A 24,172-nucleotide genomic window follows, 5' to 3' on the forward strand; every position below is an offset into this window, starting at 1 on the left:
ATTTCTCTTAAAAGGAGAAATTCCCGACAATCCCACAGAGCGTCGGAAGGTGAAACGGGCGTCTACGAATTTCACTATTAAATATGGAAGTTTTTTCCTAACATAATGAAAATTAAAATTAAAATGCTTAAAAAAATCTAATAATAAATCAAAGTCTCAAAACAACTGCCCAAATGATGAATCAAATGGTCAAATTAGTAAATAATAAATCAAACTCTCAAAATGGCTGCACAAATGATAAATCAAATGCTCAAATGCAATTTTATTTCCTCATTCGTGGAAGCATGAACTGTATCAAAAATAAAGTTAAAACTCATTTGTATTTGATTTTTAATTTTCATTATCAAACCAGTATAAACCTGTCATAATTAAATCTATAAGTCAATGCTCAAATCATAAATCAAATGGACAAAATATAAATCAAATGCTCAAACGGACATCGCAAATGATAAATCAAATGCTCAAACGGAAGCCGGAAATGGCAAATGATAAATCAAATGCAAATGAGGAATGTCAATTAAGTTGCGTGGGCGGAGCTTTAAGACGGAAGATATTAAGATCGGTGACAATGGTTTTTCAAGAATTAATTTTACATTTGCGTGCCATCTCCGAAGATGTGTCCTTGGGAAGCTTTGATGAAAAGGTTTTGGAGTCAATGGTGGAATATCTTCTAGAGAGAATAGGGGAAATATCGGCTCTTGCAGACACCGAGGTCAACAACGTTGCGATTGCAAACCTGCGCGAAGTACTGAGGCAACTGCAGGTGCAAAAAGTCAAAAGAACGCCATTGCCAGGGAGACCAAGTCAAAACATCCCAGCAGAGACCATCGAGACGTATCTAATGCGAGGTATAAAGGCTGCGGAAATCGCAAGATTGTTTGGCGTTTCGGAGATGACTATACGTCGTCGAATTAGGGTTGCCACCCGTCCCGGTTTTCCCGGGATTGTTCTCTTTTTCGAGAGACAGTCCCGGAAAATATATATTCTTTCCCGGGACACGAATTGTCCCGTTTTTTTGTGAAAATGTACTTCTAAAGTAGAATTTCCATGTTTCAAATTAAACTGTTTCCTTCTACTGTTACTGTGTTCTCTTACGAGAGGTTCTCTCGTATTGCGTAAGCTAGCTTACGCTACGGGAAAGATTCATCTTTTCTGAGATATTGAAGCCAAAAAATTATCCTTAATTTTTGTATCCATTGTCAACGCAGTGCGGCAGCTGCAGACCTTGAGCGGGCTAGCTAGCGAGCTCATAGGTTGCTCTGCGGCAACTGCTGCAGCCTATAGACGAGCTTGGGCGAACTCGCATCCAATGAGAGGCGTCCGGCGCTCACTGCATCAAAGCCCGCCAAAAGGGCGTGACTAGAGTGCATATAAGCGTAGTTCGTAGGCTGGAACCCTGATTTTCATCTCTTCAGCGAAGCTCTCCGCATCGCTGACCTGGAAGCCGCGTCGCCGTTTGAGGGGCATCTAGCAAGCGTGGACAGCGCTAGAAGAAGCCGGCCGTCTCAGCCACCTTCAGCCATCCTGCGAGCTACGCCATCCGACGACGTATCCTTTTATTAAGCAAGCTAGTTCTCAAGAACTATTCACAAAAGAGTACGAGCGTCTTTTTCAAGATGCCTCGCTCCACTTGCGCCTCATGTCGCGCCCTTCTCAGCACAGGAGACCGCCACATCATCTGCGCTCTCTGCCTGGGACTGGGGCACGCAGAGCTTGCCCTCACTGAGGGCGGATGCGATTTCTGCGAGGAGCTACCGATGTCGACCCTGCGGGCTCGACTCGAGCCGATCAAAGCAGAAACCGCCAGCGCCGCCTACCCTCAGCCGCGCAGGAAGAAGCGCCGCTCACAAAGGCTGCCGGAAACTGTGGTTGAAGCGACTGCCTCGCCGAGCCTCTCCCTCGAGCATCGCTTTCACCCTCCCGCCCCGGGACGCCGCAGTTGCCGCCGGCGGCCGCACTGCTGCCATCTCGGATGACGAGCGGAGGATAAGGGCTGCTGTTCCATCATGGCTTCGGACAGCGAGGAGTGGACAGGCTCCCAAGCCTCCTCAGCCCAGGAATCCAGCAGGACCCGCGCCGAGTCGAGGGGAGTTAACACGCCTCCTCACACAGGCCGTCGACCGCCTCGGGCTCGAGTGGTCACCGCCCCTGAGCAGGCACCCAACAGACTCGGCGGCTGCTTTCTTCAAAGCCATCGCCGCTCTACACCCGCGGCCGGGCCGCTCCCTTCCTGCCGAATTACATACGGAGCTTGCAAAGTCGTGGAACGCTCCGTTTTCAGCCAGGACCCGTTCACACGTCTCCACCTCTCTCGCGTCGGTGGGCGGCGCCACTGAGAGAGGCTACTCCTCCATCCCCGGTCGAGGACTCGGAAGCAGCACACCTTTGTCCGCCCTCCGCGAGATGGCGTTCCAAGCCTGTGCTCCCGTCTAAGGCCTGCAGAGCGACTTCCGCCTATGTTGGCGCGCCTATTCCACCGCCGGCCAAGCCGCATCTGCTCTGCACTCAATGGCCGTTTTACAGATCCTACAAGCAGACCTTCTTCGGAGTGGGATGAGAAAGGCAGGCACCCAGAGGCTGTTACTGATCTACTGGCGCGACAGACCTCGCCCTTCGGCTACCAAAGCTGCAGCCCAAGCTCTAGGGAAGTGCATGGCCTCGCTGACTGTGACCGAGAGACACTTATGGCTAACACTAGCCGACATGGGAGAAGCAGAGCGCTCCACGTTCCTCAACGCACCGCTCTCTCCAACCGGTCTCTTCGGCTCCGCGGTGAGTGGCATTGTTGACCGCTTCTCAGAAGTCCAGAAAGCCACCCAAGCCATGAACCTCTTCCTGCGGCGTCGCTAGCTCCTCTGCAGGCCGCTCACGTGATCAGCCTCCTGCACGAGCCTCTTCACAGCGCCCAGTTCAACAATCTCCAGACTTCTCAGCGTCGACAGGGCGGCCGCCCTCGATCAGCTCAGACAGCCGCCGCGAGACCGCCTCCCAGCGGGCCTCGATCTAAGGTAGCGCTGAAACCCGAGCAGCGAAGTCTTCCTAACTGTGTTGAACAAGCGACGGCTCAGTCCGCCGCGGCCGGACCACTGTCAAAGCTTTACCCCTGTCAGTCCCTTCTCTCAGGCTACTACAGTGGTGAATTTAGCAGCCAACAAGCCGGTGACACTGCCCGCTTGCCTGCACTCAAGCGCCGTTTTCACGGCGACCCAAATAAATCTTGTAAAGAGCAAACATGTCTTATGTGTAGAAAAAGTGCCCACAACCCAGTGTTCGCCCCTACACACAAGCATAACACATCCCGTGCCCCTATCAGAGCACGCTCTCATAAAGCGATTACTGAACCGCTCGAGCGTCAGAGTCAATGAAGCGCCCACAAATGCGTCTGCGCGCCCATTCTCTGCCCGCTCTGTCACACGACCAGCCCTATGTGTAGAAAATGTGCCCACAATCCAGTGTTCACTTCTGCACACAAGCACTGCATGTCTCGTGTCCCCACCAGAGCACGCTCACATAAAGCGATTACTGAACCGCTCGGCGCTAGAGTCAATAAATGCGCCCGCAAATGCGTCTGCGCGCCCATTCTCTGCCGGCTCTGTTACACGGCCAGCAACCATTCCTCTGTGTGTAAGTCCCGTGCCCATGACTATGCTTGCGCATCACGTAACAGATGTGACTCTTTCCCCATTCATTCCAATCGGAAGTCACTCACAAAACAGCCTGTTCATGCTGTCTGCGAGCAATCATGCATGAACACACTAAACAGCGCTCACACATTTTGTTCAGCTCTGTGTGCGGCAATCAGAGCGAATTGGCCATTCACCCTCTAGCGTTACGCTTCAAAGCGTGGGAAGCTATTCCAGGGATATCCAAGTGGGTGTTAAGCACAATACAACAGGGCTATTTGCTACAGTTCGATCGCCGCCCCTCGCTTCAGAGCTGGCTCGAAACCACTGTGAACACGGAAGCAGCGTGCATGCTTCGTTCAGAAATAGCAAGCCTTCTGTGCAAAAGGGCCATAGAAAAAGTGCCACCCTCTCTGAGCGAGTCGGGGCTTTACAGCCGTTATTTTCTTGTTCCCAAGAAAGACGGCGGCCTCAGACCCATATTAGATCTCAGGGTTTTGAACAAGGTGCTTGCAAAAGACCGTTCAAAATGCTTACAATCAGGAAACTCCTCGCGCATGTGCGCCAGGGGACTGGTTTATTTCTCTCGATCTGAAAGATGCATACTTTCAGATTCAGATAAATCCCGTCACAGGCCATTCTTGAGATTCAGCCGATGGCCAGGTTTATCAATACACCGTCCTTCCGTTCGGCCTGTCCTTAGCACCCCGTACTTTCACGAAGTGCATGGATGCGGCGCTTCGCACCCCTGCAGAGTCAGGGTTTGCGAATTCTGAACTATTTGGACGACTGGCTGATTATGGCTCAGTCACATATGGAGCTTCTGTCTCACAGAGCAGTTCTCCTCAGCCATCTGAACAGTTTGGGTCTTGCAGTCAATTGGACCAAGAGCTCACTACAGCCCAGTCAGACCATTTCCTTCCTGGGAATAGAACTAGACTCCGTGGCAATGACGGCTCGCTTATCTACACAGCGCGCGCGCCGTGTTCAGCGACTAGCCGCATCTTTTCAGATGAACAGCCTCACGCCTCTGAAGAAATTCCAGAGAGTGCTAGGTTACATGGCCTCAGCCGCAGCAGTACTTCAGCTGGGTTTACTGCACATGCGCCGCTTCAGCATTGGCTAAACACCAGCGTCTCGCCGGGCTTGGGCCACAGGCGCCAGCCCATCAAGGTGACTCAGACCTGCATATCAGCTCTGCAGCCCTGGACAGTGGCCGAATGGTATCAGCGGGGAGTGACAATGGGAGCTGTATCTCGCCGAAAAGTCATCTCGACAGACGCGTCCAACACGGGTTGGGGCGCGGTCTCGCGAGGGCTCTCCGGTTTTGGCCTATGGTCAGTTCAGGAAAAGCTCCTTCACATAAATTGTCTGGAAATGATAGCGGTCGAGTACGCGCTGCGTCGCTTTCTCCCGGTCATTCAGGGTCACCACGTCCTGGTCCGTTCGGACAACAGATCTGTGGTATCCTACCTAAACCGTCAGGGCGGTGTCAGATCCAGGAACCTCTTCCATCTGACAAAACGCATACTGAGTTGGTCCCAGTGCCACCTGCGCTCGCTGAGGGCGACGCGCGTGCCAGGCCACCTGAACGGCGGCCGGACAGACTGTCCAGAGACAATATTCCCCAGGGGAATGGTCCCTGCACGCTCAAACAGTCCAGGCGTTATGGCACCTATTCGGCAGAGCAGAGATAGACCTCTTTGCGTCCAAAGAGAACTCTCACTGCCCAGTATTTTTCTCGGCGAGGACGCGCTGGCCCAGGACTGGCCCAGACGCCCGCTTACGCCTTCCCTCCCGTCTCGCTATTGCCACAGGTAATGCAGAGGATCAGGAAACGCGTCACTCGGTGCTCCTCATAGCCCCGCATTGGGAGAATCAGACATGGTTACCGAGCTTACGCAGCTGTCACTGACAGCGCCGTGGCCCATCCCAGTGAGAGCAGATCTCCTCTCTCAAGCTCACGGCACAATCTGGCATCCCCACCCAGAGCTGGGCTGCATGCGTGGGTGATCAGCGACTACCGTCGCTCTGCCAGAAGGAGTAATAAACACCATCATACACGCTAGAGCCCCTTCCACGAGAAGACTCTATGCGTCAAAATGGTCTGTGTTCTCAAAATGGTGCACCGACAGAGACCTGGACCCACGGACATGTGGGGTGTCGTACGCTGCTCGTATTTCTACAAGAGCTGCTGGATGAGGGCAGATCCCCATCCACGCTCAAAGTGTATGTGGCGGCCGTTGCGGCGTTCAGCTGAACCCCTGCACGGCCAGTCATGGGGTAAAAACGAGCTGGTCATCCGCTTCCTCAGGGGAGCTAGAAGGATGAACCCCGCGCCCCCATCGGTTCCTATCTGGGATCTTTCTATAGTTCTCGAAACTATGAAAGCCCCCTTTCGAACCACTTCAATCCGTGGATTTGAAATACCTTTCACTCAAAACCGTTTTTCTGACTGCCCTGTCATCAGTCAAGCGTGTGGGAGACCTTCACGCGCTGTCTGTCAGCTGCGTGTCTTGAGTTTGGACCAAGTGACTCCAAGGTCATTTTAAAGCCTAGACACGGCTATGTTCCCAAGGTGATCGGTACTCCTTTCAGAGCACAGGTCATTTCCCTATCGGCGCTGCCAGCACCGGATAGCGACGCGACGCCAATCTCCTTTGCCCGGTCAGAGCACTGAGATTGTATACTGCACGCTCCGCTGCTTTCAGGCGCTCGAGCAGCTTTTCGTTTCGTTCGAGGGCGCACCAAAGGTCTCGCCGCCTCGAAACAGACACTATCTAGATGGATAGTGGACGCTATTGCTGCTGCATACGGCGTCAAAAGACCTGCCATGCCCGTTGGGCATTAGGGCTCACTCCACTAGAGGCATGGCATCCTCGTGGGCATGGTCCAGCGGAATTTCCATTCACGACATATGTGTGGCAGCGGGATGGACTTCCCCTCCACCTTTGTCAGATTTTACAATATGGAACTGCCCGCTCTGCAGGCAAAACTACTAGCGGTTTAATACGCTACAGCTCCCCTGGTGAGCTGCACTGATGGGACACATTCCACACAGACCGGCACCGCCGCTCTGTCGCTTCCGGCCCTACTATGTGCTTATGTATTACACAATAAATGACCCGCATTCTTGCCGGCCAAATATTATTTCCCCACTCATAAGGGCTCCCCGGGTCCCCCTTAATTCCCTGGGGCTTATACAGTGGATGCTTGAGCCGACGGCGTTGACAATGGGTTCCCGTGAGCGTAAGCTAGCTTACGTAATACGAGAGAACCTCTCGTGAAGAGAACGTATCGGTTACCTAACGTAACCTCGGTTCTCTCTAGATGAGGGAACGAGTATTGCGTAGCCGCCGTGCTTTCGCGCCACGCAGCGACTTTTCGCTTCAGTCAATGAAAACCAGGGTTCCAGCCTCACGAACTACGCTTATATGCACTCTAGTCACGCCCTTTTGGCGGGCTTTGATGCAGTGAGCGCCGGACGCCTCTCATTGGATGCGAGTTCGCCCAAGCTCGTCTATAGGCTGCAGCAGTTGCCGCAGAGCAACCTATGAGCTCGCTAGCTAGCCCGCTCAAGGTCTGCAGCTGCCGCACTGCGTTGACAATGGATACAAAAATTAAGGATAATTTTTTGGCTTCAATATCTCAGAAAAGATGAATCTTTCCCGTAGCGTAAGCTAGCTTACGCAATACTCGTTCCCTCATCTAGAGAGAACCGAGGTTACGTTAGGTAACCGATACGATTTCTTCATGGCTGTGCACATCCAATCCTGTGTCCGTAAACGAGTAAAAACGGGTAAAACAGTGGATTGGCCGATGCCAGGCGTTTACTTTATTTGATTGGAAGCAGAAATACAACTTATCGCCTGTCGCTTAGCAACTGCCTGTGCTGTCGGTTGGTCGGTCGCGCGGGCAATTCACACATCCAGAATGAAACAGTGTGAGTTGAGTTGCTTGCTAGCTTTTTAAAAAACTTTCTATTTACTCAGTTTTGTGAAATGGGGGGAGAAACGGACGAGGAGGATAGTAGTAGTACACCAAAATCAGATGAGCCACCAGTGTCAAAGAAAAAACGATTTACAACTTACAACTCAGACTGGACAAAAGAGAAAACTTTTCTGAATGGGTAAGGCCCAACCAAGGAGACCCGTTCTCCGCTACCTGTGTTTTGTGTCCTGCCAAAATTTCAGTTAAATATGAAGGAAAAACAGCTGGAAAATCATGCGAAAACAAAGAAGCACCAGAGGTTTGCATTAATCAAACGCAAAAATCTAGCCATTGCAACGTTTATGACAAAGAAAGGTTCACCAGAGGAAGACAGGATAGCAGTAGCAGAGCTCAGCAGTGTATACCACGGAGTGCTTCACGCCACAGCTACTTATCTACAGATTGTGGTAATAAAGTAAGTGCGAAGATCTTTCATGACTCAAGTATTGCCACAAAAATGTCATGTGGAAGAACAAAAAGTGAAGCTTTAGTTCAAAACGTCCTTGCACCTTACAGCCAGGAGCGCTTAGCAACAGAACTGAAACATACCCCATATTTTTCTGTCTGCTCTGATGCATCAAACTCGGGAGCCAAACTATATCCATACACAGTCCAATATTTCCACGAAGACGAGGGTGTTAAATATGGGCTATTGGAATTTTACTGAAGACCCCCATGAAACCAGCAGGGCTATCTATGAACAAATTTTGGATATCACAGAAACAAATGGCTTGTGTGTCAGACAGATCAGTGCATATGGTGCTGACAATGCATCTGTAAATTTTGGCAAGCATAATTCTGTTTATCAAAAACTGAAAGAAGTCAGTCCACACATCGTAAAGGGCAACTGCAAATGCCACTTGATCCACAACTCCCTGAAAAACGCGAACAGAATTCTCAGCGCTGCAGGTTATGATGTTAATCCATTGTCCTAAAAATCTACAGCGAATTCTCATGCTCAGCCAAAAAAGTAGAATCTCTGAAAGAGTTTTGCGAGTTTACTTCTGTACAGTACAAACAGAGCCGGCCCAAGGCATAAGCGAACTAAGCGGCTGCTTAGGGCCGCGGTGGCCACCAGGGGGCCCCCAAGAGCACATGATTTTTTTTTTGTGTGTGATTATACTGTCAATGGACAATGGTAATTATACAAAAACGCAATATTAAATGCAATATTATGTTAACGGACTGCAGGATGCAAGCACATTCAGACAGCAAAACAGCAATGTCACAAAAAAGGACATATCCTCTGGTGCAAAGAAAAGGAAAAAGAAGAAAATAGAGGAAGAGAAAAACAGCACGATAAAGGTATGTTAAGTAGCTAGGCTAAGTTACGAGCTAACATTAGCTGGCTAGTTAGTTAACATAGCCTTTGTAGCATATCTTCTTTTTTAGGAAAGTTTGATTAATCATCCGTAAATAGCCTTGACATCTTAATATATTATTAGAACAACATATTACTTAGCAAGTTTTAGATTATGTTTTTGTCTTCTGTGTAAAAATAACTTTCCTGGGTATGTATTTTTGAAATAAAAATAAGATTCTGTTCCATAAACTTTGTACTGATAACAACTTAACATTATTTACATTAGTCTACCATTTTGGGGTCTTTGCTATTATATTCCAATATCATTATGCCTCAGTTAGCTAGTTATAGATTAAGAGTTGTTGTTTAGAAGTACAGATGGCTTGCTGCTGTGCATAATAATTTGTGTTGAGAAAATAACATATTTTGTCAAATATTCTGTCAAATATGTACTCTTATGAAACTTCCCTAGGAGCACTGTTGAAATATTTTGGACGTGGGGCACAACCAACGCCACCTGCCCCAAGTTCCAGTGCTACAGCTGATGATGATTTTTCAACAATCCCAGATCATTATATTTATATGGATAAACCATGCCTTTGTTTTTGACAGACAGTTGCATTACCTTTTAATATGACATCTAACATGGCTAGCTTTTATTATTATTTTCATCTTTCATCAGGTCCATCCTCTGCATGCAAGGAGCACTTCCCAGCACGTGCATCCACTGATGTTGTCATCTATCCTGTCGGACTCAGAAAGGACTGATCTGGTAAGCAGAGTGCCACTGCCTATAAAGGAAAACTTCACATTCCCTGAAAAACCTTATGGCCGAAGCTTCCACTACTAAGTTAATTAATGGGAAAAAAATGTAAGTGGAGCTGCTCACTTATTCAAAAAGAAATGATACTGTCTACAGCTTCTGCTTCAAATTGTTCTCTAGGAAGTACACAAAACTGGTAACAGAGGATCAGCAGGATAGGGTAAATATAGGTGTGCTACTGTTACATTTAAAACCGTAGAAGGGTAAAATCATGCCAAGCAGACATTGGTATGTTGTAAGAAACACAGCTACAACTAATACAATTGATAAGGGGTGTGTTAGATTTATAGTGTGCGAATAATCAAGCATTGACAATATTCAATCATATTGGCGGCACCGAGGGGCCCCCAAATCAAATTTTGCTTAGGGCCCCATAAAGGCTTGGGCCGGCCCTGAGTACAAAGATATACTGAGGCATGTTCCAACCCGTTGGCTATCTCTATTGCCTGCAATTCAGCGGATCCTGGAGTGTTGGCCTGCCCTCAAGAGTTATTTTTTGTCACTAGGAAAGAAGGATTGTCCTGACATTATCTGGAAGGTTGTATGCAGAAGGGGTGCTGATGCTGCCGACAGCAATGATGAGGATGATGTGACAGTGTCTGGATGTCTCCTGTTGCTCATGCACAATGTAATGCAGGAATTTGACAGCGCAATTCGGAAGTTGGAAAATGAGAGTGCTACTCTACTGGATGTTCACGGAGTAATTAGCCGATTACGCAGCCAACTAATCTCGCGTCGTGCAGACAAATTTTATGGTAGTAAAACAAAGCAAGCATTCCGAAAACTAAGTGCAAGAGACCAAACGGACTTTGCAACACTGGTCGACAGCTTCTTTGAAAAGGCTGTTCATTACCTGGAGGCTAACTTTGATTTTGATGATCCAGTTATGTCTAACGCTAGCTGTCTGCGACTGAGTGGTCCAATGGAATGGGATGCTCTCGGCGATTGGTCGACAAATTAGCTTTGAGCATTGACGAAGACAAACTGTATCAGGACTACACTGTACTGAACGATGTATTTGAACGCATCCCAGAAGAGCTGGCACCAGACAAGAAATGGGCTTTTTTTTCAAGAAGGAGAAAGCAGCAACTGAATTGCTCAAAGTGGTATCATTTGTTTTTTCTATCCCTGTCAGCAATGCCTATGCTGAGCGTGTATTTAGCCACATGGAGGATGTCTGGTCAGACAAAAGGAACAGGATGTCAGTGGGGTTGGTCAAAGCCGAACTTCAAGTTAGATTAAACTTTAAATTATCATGCTTGGAGTTTAAAGCATTCATTGAGGGACAGCCGGGTCTTCTGCTGGCAGCAAAAGGGATGAGAAATACACATGGAAAAAGAGGTGAGAAATGTCAGTCTTAGGTTGCCCAAATTTACTAAGTTAACAAAAAAAAAAAGAAGTTGTTTATAATCTATATAATACATGTAAATATGTTTTAATTCCTAAAGAGTAGCCTATCTTTCTACAAATGATTAGATTTTATATAGATTATAATTATACAGCATATGTTTACACAAAGTTTAAACAAAAATGTATTTAATGTTTGTATTTAATGTAGAAAGGAGTCCAGAGTTAGTGCATCTACGTCAGGGAGTGCATCTACGTCAGGGCAAATATAGGTAAGAAAGGCAATAGGGAGTCCTACAACTGTTAACACAGTATATTTGCAATTATGGGTTGATCCCCCTCTAAAAAAAATAAAACAAAAACAAATTTCATCTGAGTGTCCCTGTTTTTCACAAATCAAAGGTGGCAACCCTACGTCGAATGCGTGAATATGGAAAAAGGTAAGTCACATATGGGACTTTTTTTGCGTTATCACTAAATTGCAGTTAGTTAAATAAGTTAGTTGCAGTTAACTAAGTTAGTTATTGGAGAAATTATTCACCGAATGATTCACTAACGTTACGTCTGATCAGAGTTTTTTCTGTCAGAACAGGTCTGTGCAGTTTAATTTGAATTAAAAGCCCTTAGTCTTAATCGTTGTAAGGGACCAATTGTAACCAAATAGTTTTCACAGACAGGGCTTATTTTAAGCCAGAACTTGGATATTTAAGCAGCTTTATAAAAATGTCTTAGATAAAACATTACTGGTGTGCATCTTGAGACAATGACAATGGCATATTTCAAGATATGTCAGTCTAAGTTATTTTCAACTCGAATCTGTATTTTAGTCAGGGATTAATTTAAGAAATGTGTATGAAAAACCAGTGGTAAATTTACTGTATTAGGGGCACTAGAAGGTAATAAAGTCCCATGAAACTTGCTTGCTTCAAATTGTTCTTTCTAAATGAATTTGGAACTAGTTTCTGTCTTTGTGGCTTAAACTTTGTTTTTCGTTTAATTGCCATACCATTGTTTCCCCATTATTGCAGAGTATCTGACCTATACACAGACATATCAAATGATGATCTGGACAGAACTGTAGCAGAAATCCAGAACCTCTACCCCAATTCTGACTACCGTATGATGCATGGCCACTTGAGCTCAAGAGGTGTTAAAGTACAAGGTAAGACTTGTTCATCTTAAAGGGATACTCCACCGTTTTTTCATATTAAACTATGTTATTCCCTTAACTAAGACTAGTTGATACATACCTCTCTCGTCTCAGTGTGTGCACTAAATCGCTCTGTCTTGCGGCAAAACTTTGACAGCGCTTAGCCCAGTTCATTCATTAGGATCCAAGCAGAGAAGCGACCAAACACCTCCATGTTTTCCCTGTTTAAATACACGAGTAGTGTAACTCGACCAAGAATGGTGACACAAAATAAAACGTTGCGCTTTTCTAAGTGTGTTAAGTGGATAACTATAATGTATGGTGGAATACCATAGCAAGTGCTTGGGATGGTATTCTGCCATACATTATAGTTATCCACTAAGCTAAGTGCTGTCGAAGTTTCGCTGAAAGACAGAGCGATTTAGTGCACGCACTGAGACGAGAGAGGTATGTATCAACTCATCTTAGTTAAGAGAATAACATAGTTTAATATGAAAAAACGGTGGAGTATCTTTAATGTAAAATGATTATTGCATACAATTGGCCATACTTCTACAGTAGCCTGGACACCATTAAATTAAGTAACTCCTGAAACAGGCAAATTCGATAATCAGTAAGATTAAGATTTTTTTTTGTTATTTCTCTCTTGTTATATTAGTTGAAAGAGTGCGCAAGTCCCTGCAGAGAGTGGATCCACAGGGAACACAGCTACGAGCCTTGTCGCTACACACAATAAGGCGTCGACAGTATTCCGTTCCAGCACCTAATGCCATGTGGCATATAGATGGGAACCACAAACTAATTGGGTATGTTTTTAAGATTTAAAGGACAAGTTCACTTCAGAATGAAAAGTTCCTGATAATTTACTCACCCCCACGTCATCCAAGATGTTCATGTCTTTCTTACAACCATGCGACTGACCACATAAGCAGCGCTTTTCCATGTTCATAGGATCACAGAACTATCACTGTAAATAGAACCGTCTGAGTGCATGAGTTTTATCAGAGATGCCAAGCACTTTTTTTTTGTTTGTTTTACAGATGTCCACATGAGAAATGATTACTGCCTGAATAGGGCTAATGACAGAATTTATCTTTTAGTTTGCTGACATTTTGTTCCTTGATTTATTTAATTTAATTTAATTTGACCAATTGTCACACATTATACATACATTTCTGCATATACATGGTGAAATTATTTATTTTTCACATATCCCAGCTAAGCTGGGGTCAGAGTGCAGGGTCAGCCATGATACGGCGCCCCTGGAGCAGATAGGTTCAAGGGCCTTGCTCAAGGGCCCAACAGTGGTGTCTTGGTGGTGTTGGGGCTTGAACCCACGACCTTCTGATCAGTAACCCAGAGCCTTAACCGCTGAGCCACCACTGCCCCACCATTATAAACTCACTGTTCTGGCAACAGAGAAGATGTACATTTTAATTTCTTTTTTTGCATAGGTGGAGGATAGTGGTCCATGGAGGCATAGATGGCTTCAGCAGGATGATTGTGTACCTAAAAGCTGCTATGAAAAATAGTGCTTCTGTTGTGCTGCACAGTTTCGTAGAAGCTGTAAATCGCTTTGGATTACCCTCCAGAGTGCGATCTGATAAGGGCTGGGAGAACGTTGATGTGGCCTACTTCATGGTGTCCAATCGAGGGGAAAACCGACACTCCCACATCACAGGGCGCAGTGTCCATAACCAAAGGTTGCTTTTTTCCCCCCCTTTTATTACTCAAAAAGTACTTTGCCATTAAGTGATTGATTATATCTCAGCATCTAATATTAAGACTCTGTGGGTTTTCTTTCCCACTGTAAAGAAATGCATATGAGGATTGAAAATATTCTATAATTTGTAAGAAATGCAGCATTAAGAAATGCTGTAGTGCCAAGTATCTACGTTATCACAATACATCGGGCCTGTTGTCTGAGGAAGCATTTATGTTATAATTACAGGATCGAGAGACTGTGGAGGGACGTTTACCAGCAAGTTTTGGACCTTTTCTCCTGTCTCTTCCTTGATCTGGAGGCAGATGGCACATTAAATCCTGACAATGAGGTGCATCTTTTTGCTCTGCATTGGACCTATCTGCCACAGCTGCAAAGGCATCTCGGATTTTTCCAGGAGGCATGGAATAATCATAAAATCAGAACAGCAGGCAACCAGTCTCCACTGCAACTCTGGACAAGGTTCCAAGATATTCAAGATCCATACCAGGTGCTTTCAAATTGTTAAGTTAGTTACCTGCTAATCAAAATCACAAATTTAAGTAGTGGATGACAAACAAGAAACTGAACTACAAAAATATTAAAGGAAAATTTTTGGGGCTTACAGTCTAAATGTGCCATTACACAAAACAAGGCCTTAAAAAGGTCTTAAATTCATAAAGACGTGACATTAAAAGTTGCATGTACTTCAAAAATGTCTTCCCCAATTATTTTCTTGTTTTCCAATACAAATATCTGAACATCCTTGAATAAAAATACGTGATCAGAAGGTTGAGTAAAAGTGATTTCTATACTGTACTTGAGCTAAAAAAAAATTTATTAAATAAATTGGAAATTAACAATAAATTAAATCTACTGAAGCAAGATTATTGTAGTTAATTGCAAATATATAAATATTTCATTACTTAAAATAGTTACATAAATATACAAAATTAGATAAATTACTGAAACTTCAAAAACAATCTTAGGATTACAATGATAATTACTGACAATAACACTGACTGGAGTTGTATTTTCAAACTTTGGTTTGTTATTCATTGTGTAGACATTTACATTTAGAGAACCTATTGACATTGTGATCTCCTTAATGTTACATTCATTGATCTCATGTTTACCTTCATAAAAATGCAGAAATCTTGAACACATGAATAGACTCATCATTTCCTAAGCATCCTTAACTGTATATTGGGGAGAATGTAACAGATTTTCTTTACTCCAGGTGGATGACGACTATGGTGTGGACTGGGAAGGACCACACTCCTCTGAGGAAGAGGGTGTGAATATCCCCGAGGTTCAACTACCACGAGAACTTACCAATGAGGAAATTGCAACCTTGCCTCATCCTGACGTTCCATTTTTAAGTGCTGTTCAAATTTATTATGATACTGTCAGTGTGATTAACCAGTTAATGTCATAATCACTAAAACTTATACCTCTTATAAGAACTTCAAGTTCAACTCTTGAGATTCTTGAATACAATTTGTTTATTGCTGTACAAATAATTTTTTTCTGATGCACTGGCTGGTAATTACATTTGATTAAACTTACAAATACACATATTACAAATATTAAAGTACTAGTACATTTACCTTTTGCCATAAAATTTCAATTTGTAACTTAAAGATATGTAACTTGCAACAAATAAATGGACATGAAATTATAAAATCATGTAGTATTTAGTTTCATTTGAATTCATTAATTTACATTTTTTCTCTCAATAAACAGTCCAATTAAAAGCCTGATGGCAGGGAGCATACTGGCCTCTTCATTTAAAAAAGCCCAGGAACTCTCCAAATGATTAAATTAATCCAAATCCACTTTCACTTGTGGACATGGCTGCTTTTAAGTCCGCCTGAAAGTCCATATAGTTAGTGTAGTGAGAAGGCAGTTTTATTTTCTCTGTGCATGTGAATGCAGTGGGCATTTTAATGGAGTTAGACACCTCCACATAGAGATGTTGTGGGAGGATTGCCCAACCCACCCAAAATGTAACAAGCTGCTCAATATCCAATGCTGTAGCTGTAAAAAAGAAAATTAAAAAAAAGTGGGTGCACAATTTACAAAATTATGAAATGAGCCAACTGATGTCTGAAATGAATGTGTGGTAATAAGGCCATTACCATTTTCAATGTACATCCTGAGGTACGATGCCATCTGGCATTTCAACTCCAGAGGAACCTCTTGATCATCCTCATCTTCATCCTCCTCGTCGTCCTCATTCTGCGTCATTGGCCATATAACTCTTTCTAAAACCATCTATGGACAAAGGAAATAGCATAAATGCTTTAGAAAATGAAAAGTTTGTTTAAAGATTGCATGTTTTCAGAACAATAAATAATCAATTACTTCAGGAAGGATGATTCTGTCAACAGCTCTTGGGAACAGCACTGTAATGAGAGAAGGGCGTTCCTTTATCATGAGCAGGACCCCAGTGTCCTTCAGACCCCGTTTGATTTGTTTCATCTGCTTCTCTCTACGACCAATAACCTAAAGAATCAGGCACCATATTATAAGAACTGGCATATTTATAAACATCATAAACGTTTGCAGCTTATGTTATCCCCTAGGTTAGTTTAGCTATTTGTTAATGTCCATTAAAATTACAGAAATTGCACACAGTTAAAACATACCTATTATTATATATTTTTCATTTGATTACATTTTAAACTAAATTGTTAGCTTTATGTACTGATTTGTTAAAAATTGTAAGGACAAATAAAATCGTTTAAAAATCGGGGTCGTTAGGCTAGAATCTTAAAAAAAAAAATACAAATTTTGTCAAAACTGCTCAGCACTAAATTTCAGCTAGGGAAGTTTCTGAAATTTGATTGATATGACCCTGTAATAGGAACTTTTCTTCATCTGGTCTAATCTGCATTTCACTTCCTGCCCTCCATCTGAATTTCAAACTTCATTAGAATCATGTGACTGCAAACAAGCTATTCCTTCTCATTCAACATTACTTTTCACACAGAAATACACCACAATACTGAATACCGCATGTTGAAGAATGGTTTCTGCAAGCCACTTCCGGTTTTCTGTAGTTAATGTTGGCAAGTCCCAGCTAAAAGCAAGATCATTCACTTTGTATCGTTCCACATCTGTTAGATTCCGTGGCTCTTCAAGCTATACAAAAAGAACAAGCAAATTGTTTAAATAAATTATTTGTCATTTAAATTGCAAAATAAAAAGCTTAAAGTAGAATTAAACTAACCAGAGAAACAATATCGATTATATCTTGGTCTGGGCAGTCTCTCATGTCTGTGATGGCTGGCTCATCACTTCCTAGAAGTAGGTTGAACATGGAGGTGCTCAGTCCTGTCAAGAGTGGCCCTCCATGAATGAACGAGTGGCCAATCATTCGACCAATGACCTTAAAAAGATCACTGTCCAGAAGAACTCGTGAGGACGATGGTACCAAGTGATCTTCTTCTCCATTGAAGAACAGCATTTTTCCAGTGTTATCTTAAAAAGTTGTAAAAGGTGGCAATTAGTTCACACAATAATTAAGACAAAAACTTCTCAATTGCACAAGAAAAGTAAATAAAATACACTTACCAATATTTAAAAAGAAGCCGTATTGTATTCTGGACATAAGCATTGCAAAGTAGTAACGCGTTACGCCATCCCCAATTGCAGCATCACCTGACGCAATAAAAAAAGCATTCTTTATACATACAAATAGTATATAAATAATAATCCTATGTTTAATGAAAAAGATTACGTTTTAACCATACCTTTAAGGTTGATTGATAGTGGGGATGCCCAGTCAGTTCGGTTTGACTTGTAGAATGACAGAAACTGTCTATCTCTGTCTTCCATACTGCTGGTTAGATCTAGTGTAACCTTAAGGGGTGTCTGGTTCTCCGATCCATGTAATAAATTTCTTCTAAACTGGTATGCTGCCTGCTTTTCATCACTCTCGATTTTCCAATCTGAAAATATTAGTTTCAAACATACAAATTAACCCTCATCTTGACAGTAGAATCGTGATTGGCTAGTAATTTTTTTTCTTGCCAGACAGATATTTCCTCATAAAACTATGTAAGGGTTAATGCCCGACGAGGTGTCCATTGTCAGGTATTAATGGACGGACGGTTGCCTCCTCCGAAGTCCATTAATACCTAGACAATGGACACCTCGAAGGGCATTAACCCGCTTATACCATGGTCACTTGCCAAATAACACATTTTTAAAACATTAGTTTATATTTTAATTAGTTTTACAATCGAAATCTAAAGTTTTTACAAATAATAACTTGGTTAGGACTGGTGGTTGCACTTAAAATATTAGGCCATTCAGTGTTCTTTTGTAAAAAAAACTATTATTTACTATTCTTGTCTGCTTTGACATAAGCTCGCCCAATTGCATTTGAAGACATATGATAAAAAGAACCATTTAGAATATTGCTGGAAATGTGCAGACCTTCCACTACAGCACAGATCTCAGATACACTGGCCTCTTGATGCTCCTGCTCTCTACCAGAAAGAAAGCTCCCTTCTCTGCTGCTGTTTTCGTGAATGGAAAAGCTGTTGCTGCTTCCTGCTCTGCTGCTGCTTCCAGGAATGGAAAGGCTGTTGCTGCTACCTGCTCTGCTGCTGCTTTCGAGAATGGAAAAGCTGTTGCTGCTTCCTGCTCTGCTGCTGCTTTCGAGAATGGGAATGCTGTTGCTGCTCTGATAAATGGGAATGCTGTTGCTGCAACCTGCTCTGCTCTCATAATGTAGGGTGTTGGGACTACTTGCTGGTGTATTGCTGCAAGTAAAGCTGCCCTGCATGTTGCTAAAGTGGAGTTTTAAAAGACTTGTGATCAGATTATATTAATATAATGTGTGAATGGGGCACTGTAAATTTGACACTTCAGAAATAAAATTTAAAGTAGCCTAAGGAATATACTTACAGTTCACAGCGATCAACATGTTCTTGTATCTCCGGTAATGGGAAAATCTTGCTGCAATACAAACAGACCACTGGTGGCCCATTTCCAGACACTTGTCCTACAGCAACCTGCCAAAAACATACCAAACTTACAAAGGCTTAAAGTGACGCAGATTTCAATGTACACATTGAAAATGCATTCCGAGGCGATCACGCCCCCTCCTGCCCTGTCAATCACTGCATCAAGGCGGGCTCGGCAACAGGTAAACATAACATGTTATGGCTATGTTAAGTGTTTTGAGGTGTTGAAAAAATGGCGACGGCAGAGCTAATACGAGTGTTAAACTCTTTAGCAGATGAAGTGGAGCGTGAACAGAGAAACGGTAGTATTTCCGAAGATTATTATTCCGAAGACTTGTCCATGTTGCCTCACTTGAACCTTCTTGACCCTCTGCGTAATACCCCCGACCAGTGCCATAGAGAGAAACAACACAACTTAAGCCCCGCCTTGATGCAGTGATTGACAGGGCAGGAGGGGCGTGATCGGCTCGAATGCATTTTCAATGTGCACATTGAATTTTGCTACATTCATTGCGGGACATTTCATTAAAATGCAATCGCAAGTGTCTTGACTGAGTGTAAATGCAATTAAGAAAAATAACATTTGAATGATCATTTTGCTACGGTTTTTGCTTGAACATGTTACACATATCTAATCATTTCTGTAATGCATTTTCATTTTAATTTTGCAACTTAAAAAGCATTTCAAATATGCATATTAAAACTAGTGTATGAAATGGCAAATGTAAATTATGTAATTTCATTTTCATTTTGCACCAAACGTTGCTAGAATGGTAAAGTAAAATGTAAATTTAAATACAGAATGCATTGCCATTTTACATATTGCATTGTCATTTTGCATATTACATTTCAAATTGAATATTGCTACCCATATGCTTCCATACTGTTCAGCCAAAAATGAAAATTCATTATTTACTTACTCTCGTGCTTGGACGTGAGCACTTTAAAATATAATTAGTAATTCTAGAAAAATCTTTTATTGGAAAAGCTGCTGGAAATAAGACAGGCAATGTTGCTCTGCATTAAGAAAGCATGTTGAAACAATCCCTAGATCTTCTCTATGGAATACTGAAAACGCAAGTGAAATATTAATTACTGACTGCATGTATAAGGTTCACATTGCCAGTTTTTGGAATTGACAATTTTATTCAATCCTGGATCTAAAAACTTCAGATGACACGTAGCTCAGCTCCCTGTGGCTGAAAACTCGCAACAAACAGTAGACACTCTAAAAGATTATGTGGGTTTTTGTTTGTAGCCTGACATATTTTGTACATATAATAAAACTCATCCACTGGTTTGGTTATCCCCATGGTGTTCGTGGAAACCCATTTGCAAAGTTCTTCCCGTGAGGCTACATGTATCTGCTCTTTCCCTTTGTACAGTATGTCCCTTTGATCTATTTCGTATGCAAATTATCTTTAAGTACCTCAAACAGAGCTTTGTTTTAAGAATTTTTAAACACTTACTTCTGTATTCAGATCTTTTGCAGGGGTCTTACATAAATTGTTGCAGCTCCTATACCGACTGCATCAGAGCACAAATATTCAGGAGAGTAGCCTTCATATGGACATGGGATAGGTTCCAGAATTTTTGTCCTGGTGCAGCCTCTCGTCTTTAAAAGCTGAAAACCACCAGCTTCACTTAGTTTTGGGAACTGGCGCATGAGTTCTTGACTAAACTCTGACGAAGAAGAGTATTTGTCTGATGAGGAAAACATTTAAAGAAAATGCACATTAACATACAACACATTATCAGTTATGATATTATGTATATGATATAACTGTTATTATCATAACTTATTTTCTCACCAGAGAAAATAATTTTCTTTCTCCAAGTCCTGCTCTCTCCAGTTGAAATTTTTCTGGCACCTTTGGAACTTCTGAATCTTTCCTCTTGGCTAGGCAAAAGAATCTGTGCGTGTATGACACACACTTTTTTTCAGTCTAGGAGTTTGTGAAGGAGGAAATGCCCAGTTCTTCTTAGTTGATTAACTGGACGATGAGGGTAGGGTGAAAATAATCGATTCACCTCACCTAGAAATGTCAAAATTTAAAGCAGTGCTAAATACAAAGTATTGACTTTTGCCTTAAGTAGAAAATAGTCATTATTAGCTTAACTCTGTCCCCTTACATCACCAATATGACAAAAGTAGTATGTCTCAATTCAAAGTACTCATTAAAGAGCAGGCAGTCTCCATGTACACCCGACACCAGATATCGTTTATATCTGAGTTTATCGTTTATATCCTTTATGAAGGGATCCCGTTGTTCTCTTTCCCTGAATGCCCTTAAAGGGCGCAAAATGGCGTTTGGAATTTGACCGTGGACTCGATTCCTCAACACTAGTTATACGCGAATTAAACGATATGCCATTAAACGACTGGTGCGGTGTCCTGTGGCAGCGTGGTATCGCAACGTTTAATGCTAATGTGTCGCCTATTCTTTCGTACACTCAATACACTGTTACTAAGTACAAAGTTAAAACAGCTAATTTCAGATTTATTTTGAAAACATGACGATACTACATTTATTTTTACCATAGATATTAAGGGGACTGGAGCGATTACAAAATGGCTGACTGAGATTAACGTTAGACTCACCTTGCAACGTTACTACCTCTTGTGCCCGTCGATCTGGAGCACATTCAGCCGAAGGCTGCTGGGGAGGGCCGGTTGTCAATAATGTGCTCTGCTCCAGGGCCTCTGCTGCATCCCTTAAAAGTTTTGTTATGGCATTTGTGTCCATTTTATATATAAAAAAACGATGTCGTCGAAGAGGTAACTACAGCAGCGGCTAAGGTAACGTTACACGGCCCGTTAGTCTCAAAGCTCCGCCCACGCAACTTAATTGACATTCCTCATTTGCATTTGATTTATCATTTGCCGTTTCCGGCTTCCGTTTGAGCATTTGATTTATCATTTGCGATGTCCGTTTGAGCATTTGATTTATCATTTTCGATGTTGGTTTGAGCATTTGATTTATATTTTGTCCATTTGATTTATGATTTGAGCATTGACTTATAGATTTAATTATGACAGGTTTATACTGGTTTGATAATGAAAATTAAAAATCAAATACAAATGAGTTTTAACTTTATTTTTGATACAGTTCATGCTTCCACGAATGAGGAAATAAAATTGCATTTGAGCATTTGATTTATCATTTGTGCAGCCATTTTGAGAGTTTGATTTATTATTTACTAATTTGACCATTTGATTCATCATTTGAGCAGTTGTTTTGAGACTTTGATTTATTATTAGATTTTTTTAAGCATTTTAATTTTAATTTTCATTATGTTAGGAAAAAACTTCCATAATTAAAGGTAATGGATTTTATAATGAAAAAAGAGAACTGACTGTCTGGAACAACCAGGGTCATGTGCTTAATTCACAAATAGTGTTTAAAATATCTTATTAAGCTAATATATTAAGCTACGTTAACTGTACTTGTTCAGCTCACGTATCTGGGTGTTAATACATGGGTATTATAAAAAATAAAAAAAGTGAATATAATGTAGTTTATAATGTAGTCTTTTTACTTTTTCCAACTTTTTCTTTTTTCCTCTAAAAACAGATGACAGGCTCTTCTACATCGGTCCTAGTAGGCAGTACATGCGGCTAGTTGTCCTGTCAGAGGAAGAGAAGAGGTCTGTTCTAATGGAGTGCCACAATAACCCTGGGACTGGCAATCACAGTGGTGTCAGAGGCACTCAAAACAGGGTTATTGCTGGCTACTATTGGCCTACAATTATCCAGGATGTGAAAGAATGGGTAATGTACATTGGTGGTACTTTTACTTTCTTATTTTTCTTTTACTTTCTTTACAAGTATCTATACTTAAGAATGTGTCTATACTTAAGAATGTGTCTATTTTTGCCACCGCTGATTGTTCGATACCTCCTTGATTTAGAAGTTATATTTATTGTCATCACCAACTTGTATCAACTGGATATTTTTCTAGACATTTTGTTAAAAATTATTTTTGCTTTTTAGGTCAGATCTTGTCACCGCTGCCAGTTGAATGACCCCATCAAGACTGTTGTGCCAGTCTTGCATTCCATTAAGGTACTGTGTACAATAATTTAGCATACTGATGAGATTAACAAGCTAGTCTCAAGCTTGTGTACAGTTTTCCCAGCATTTGGCTGATGCTAATTTTGCCATATTTAGGTTGAGACTAAAGATAATTCATTTACTGGCCTTGTTCCAGGCATGTTGTTTGGTTACATTTCCAAAAGGAGCCTCGTTCTCAGGCTTCAAGATCGTATAAGAGCCTCGTTCTCAGGCTTCAAGATCGTATAAGAGCCTCGTTCTCAGGCTTCAAGATTGTATAGGAGCCTTGTTCTGAGGCTTCAAGATTGTATAAGAGCCTCGTTCTCAGGCTTCAAGATTGTATAAGAGCCTTGTTCTCAGGCTTCAAGATCATATAGGAGCCTTGTTCTGAGGCTTCAAGATCGTATAAGAGCCTCGTTCTTAGGCTACAGAACTGATCATTTAATTACACGTTTATTTTGTGTTTTCTTTGGAATGCCAGACACATTGCAACCTTCATTGACCCAGGATCCTGGACTGAAAAAACAGGAAGAGACCTTGAGGTATGTTTTAAATGATGGAATTGTGTAAAGCTAATTTAAGTATGTATGTATACATGTTTAAACAAGCTATCAGTTTTTTAAACTAACTGGATGCACTTTTCCAGTTTTTTCCTCAACAGTGTTCAGGGAATTCCTGTGGTGTCTACATGCTGATGGTAAGAATGTTTAATTTGTCAAAGCTGTTAGATCATGGAGTGGTGGTGGTGTAGTGGTCTAAGCACATAACTGGTAAGCTGGTAACCAGAAGGTAATCAGAAGGAATTAGGAATCAGCTGGTTTGAGCCCCACAGCCACCACCATTGTGTCCTTGAGTAAGGCACTTAACTCCAGGTTGCTCTAGGGGGATTGTCCCTGTAATTAGGGCTCTGTAAGTCGCTTTGGATAAAAGTGTCTGCCAAATGCATAAATGTAAATAATAAAATCAAAGTCTTACAGTGTTATTTGTATTTCACAGTATGCTCTCAGCACCTGTACATCATGTCCATTAACATTCACAGAGGTAAGCTGGATTTTCACACAAGTATGCCATCAAACTACTGGTATATGTCCAATTTTTATTTGTGTTTTTGTGTTTTTAGGAGGAGGTGCCATTGATTCGCCAGTGGTGGTGTATTCAGCTGATGGAGAGGTTTTGCCTAGAAGGGTATGACAGACTCTAC

At 42.4% G+C, this 24,172-nt stretch overlaps 1 protein-coding gene across 1 annotated transcript; it reads right to left on the reverse strand.

Annotated features, from left to right (window-relative positions):
- Positions 1 to 15,757: 15,757 nt before the first annotated feature.
- LOC127631257 (uncharacterized) lies at positions 15,758 to 18,736 on the reverse strand. The gene is made up of 6 exons (XM_052109329.1): positions 18,385 to 18,736; positions 17,174 to 17,424; positions 16,957 to 17,085; positions 16,306 to 16,446; positions 16,080 to 16,215; positions 15,758 to 15,978 (listed from the first exon to the last, which is right to left on the reverse strand). The coding sequence occupies exons 1-6, from the start codon at positions 18,734 to 18,736 to the stop codon at positions 15,758 to 15,760; spliced, it is 1,230 nt and encodes a 409-aa protein (XP_051965289.1).
- Positions 18,737 to 24,172: the final 5,436 nt, after the last annotated feature.

This window comes from Xyrauchen texanus, chromosome 37, assembly GCF_025860055.1.
Source record: "Xyrauchen texanus isolate HMW12.3.18 chromosome 37, RBS_HiC_50CHRs, whole genome shotgun sequence".
NCBI classification, from domain to species: Eukaryota; Metazoa; Chordata; class Actinopteri; order Cypriniformes; family Catostomidae; genus Xyrauchen; species Xyrauchen texanus.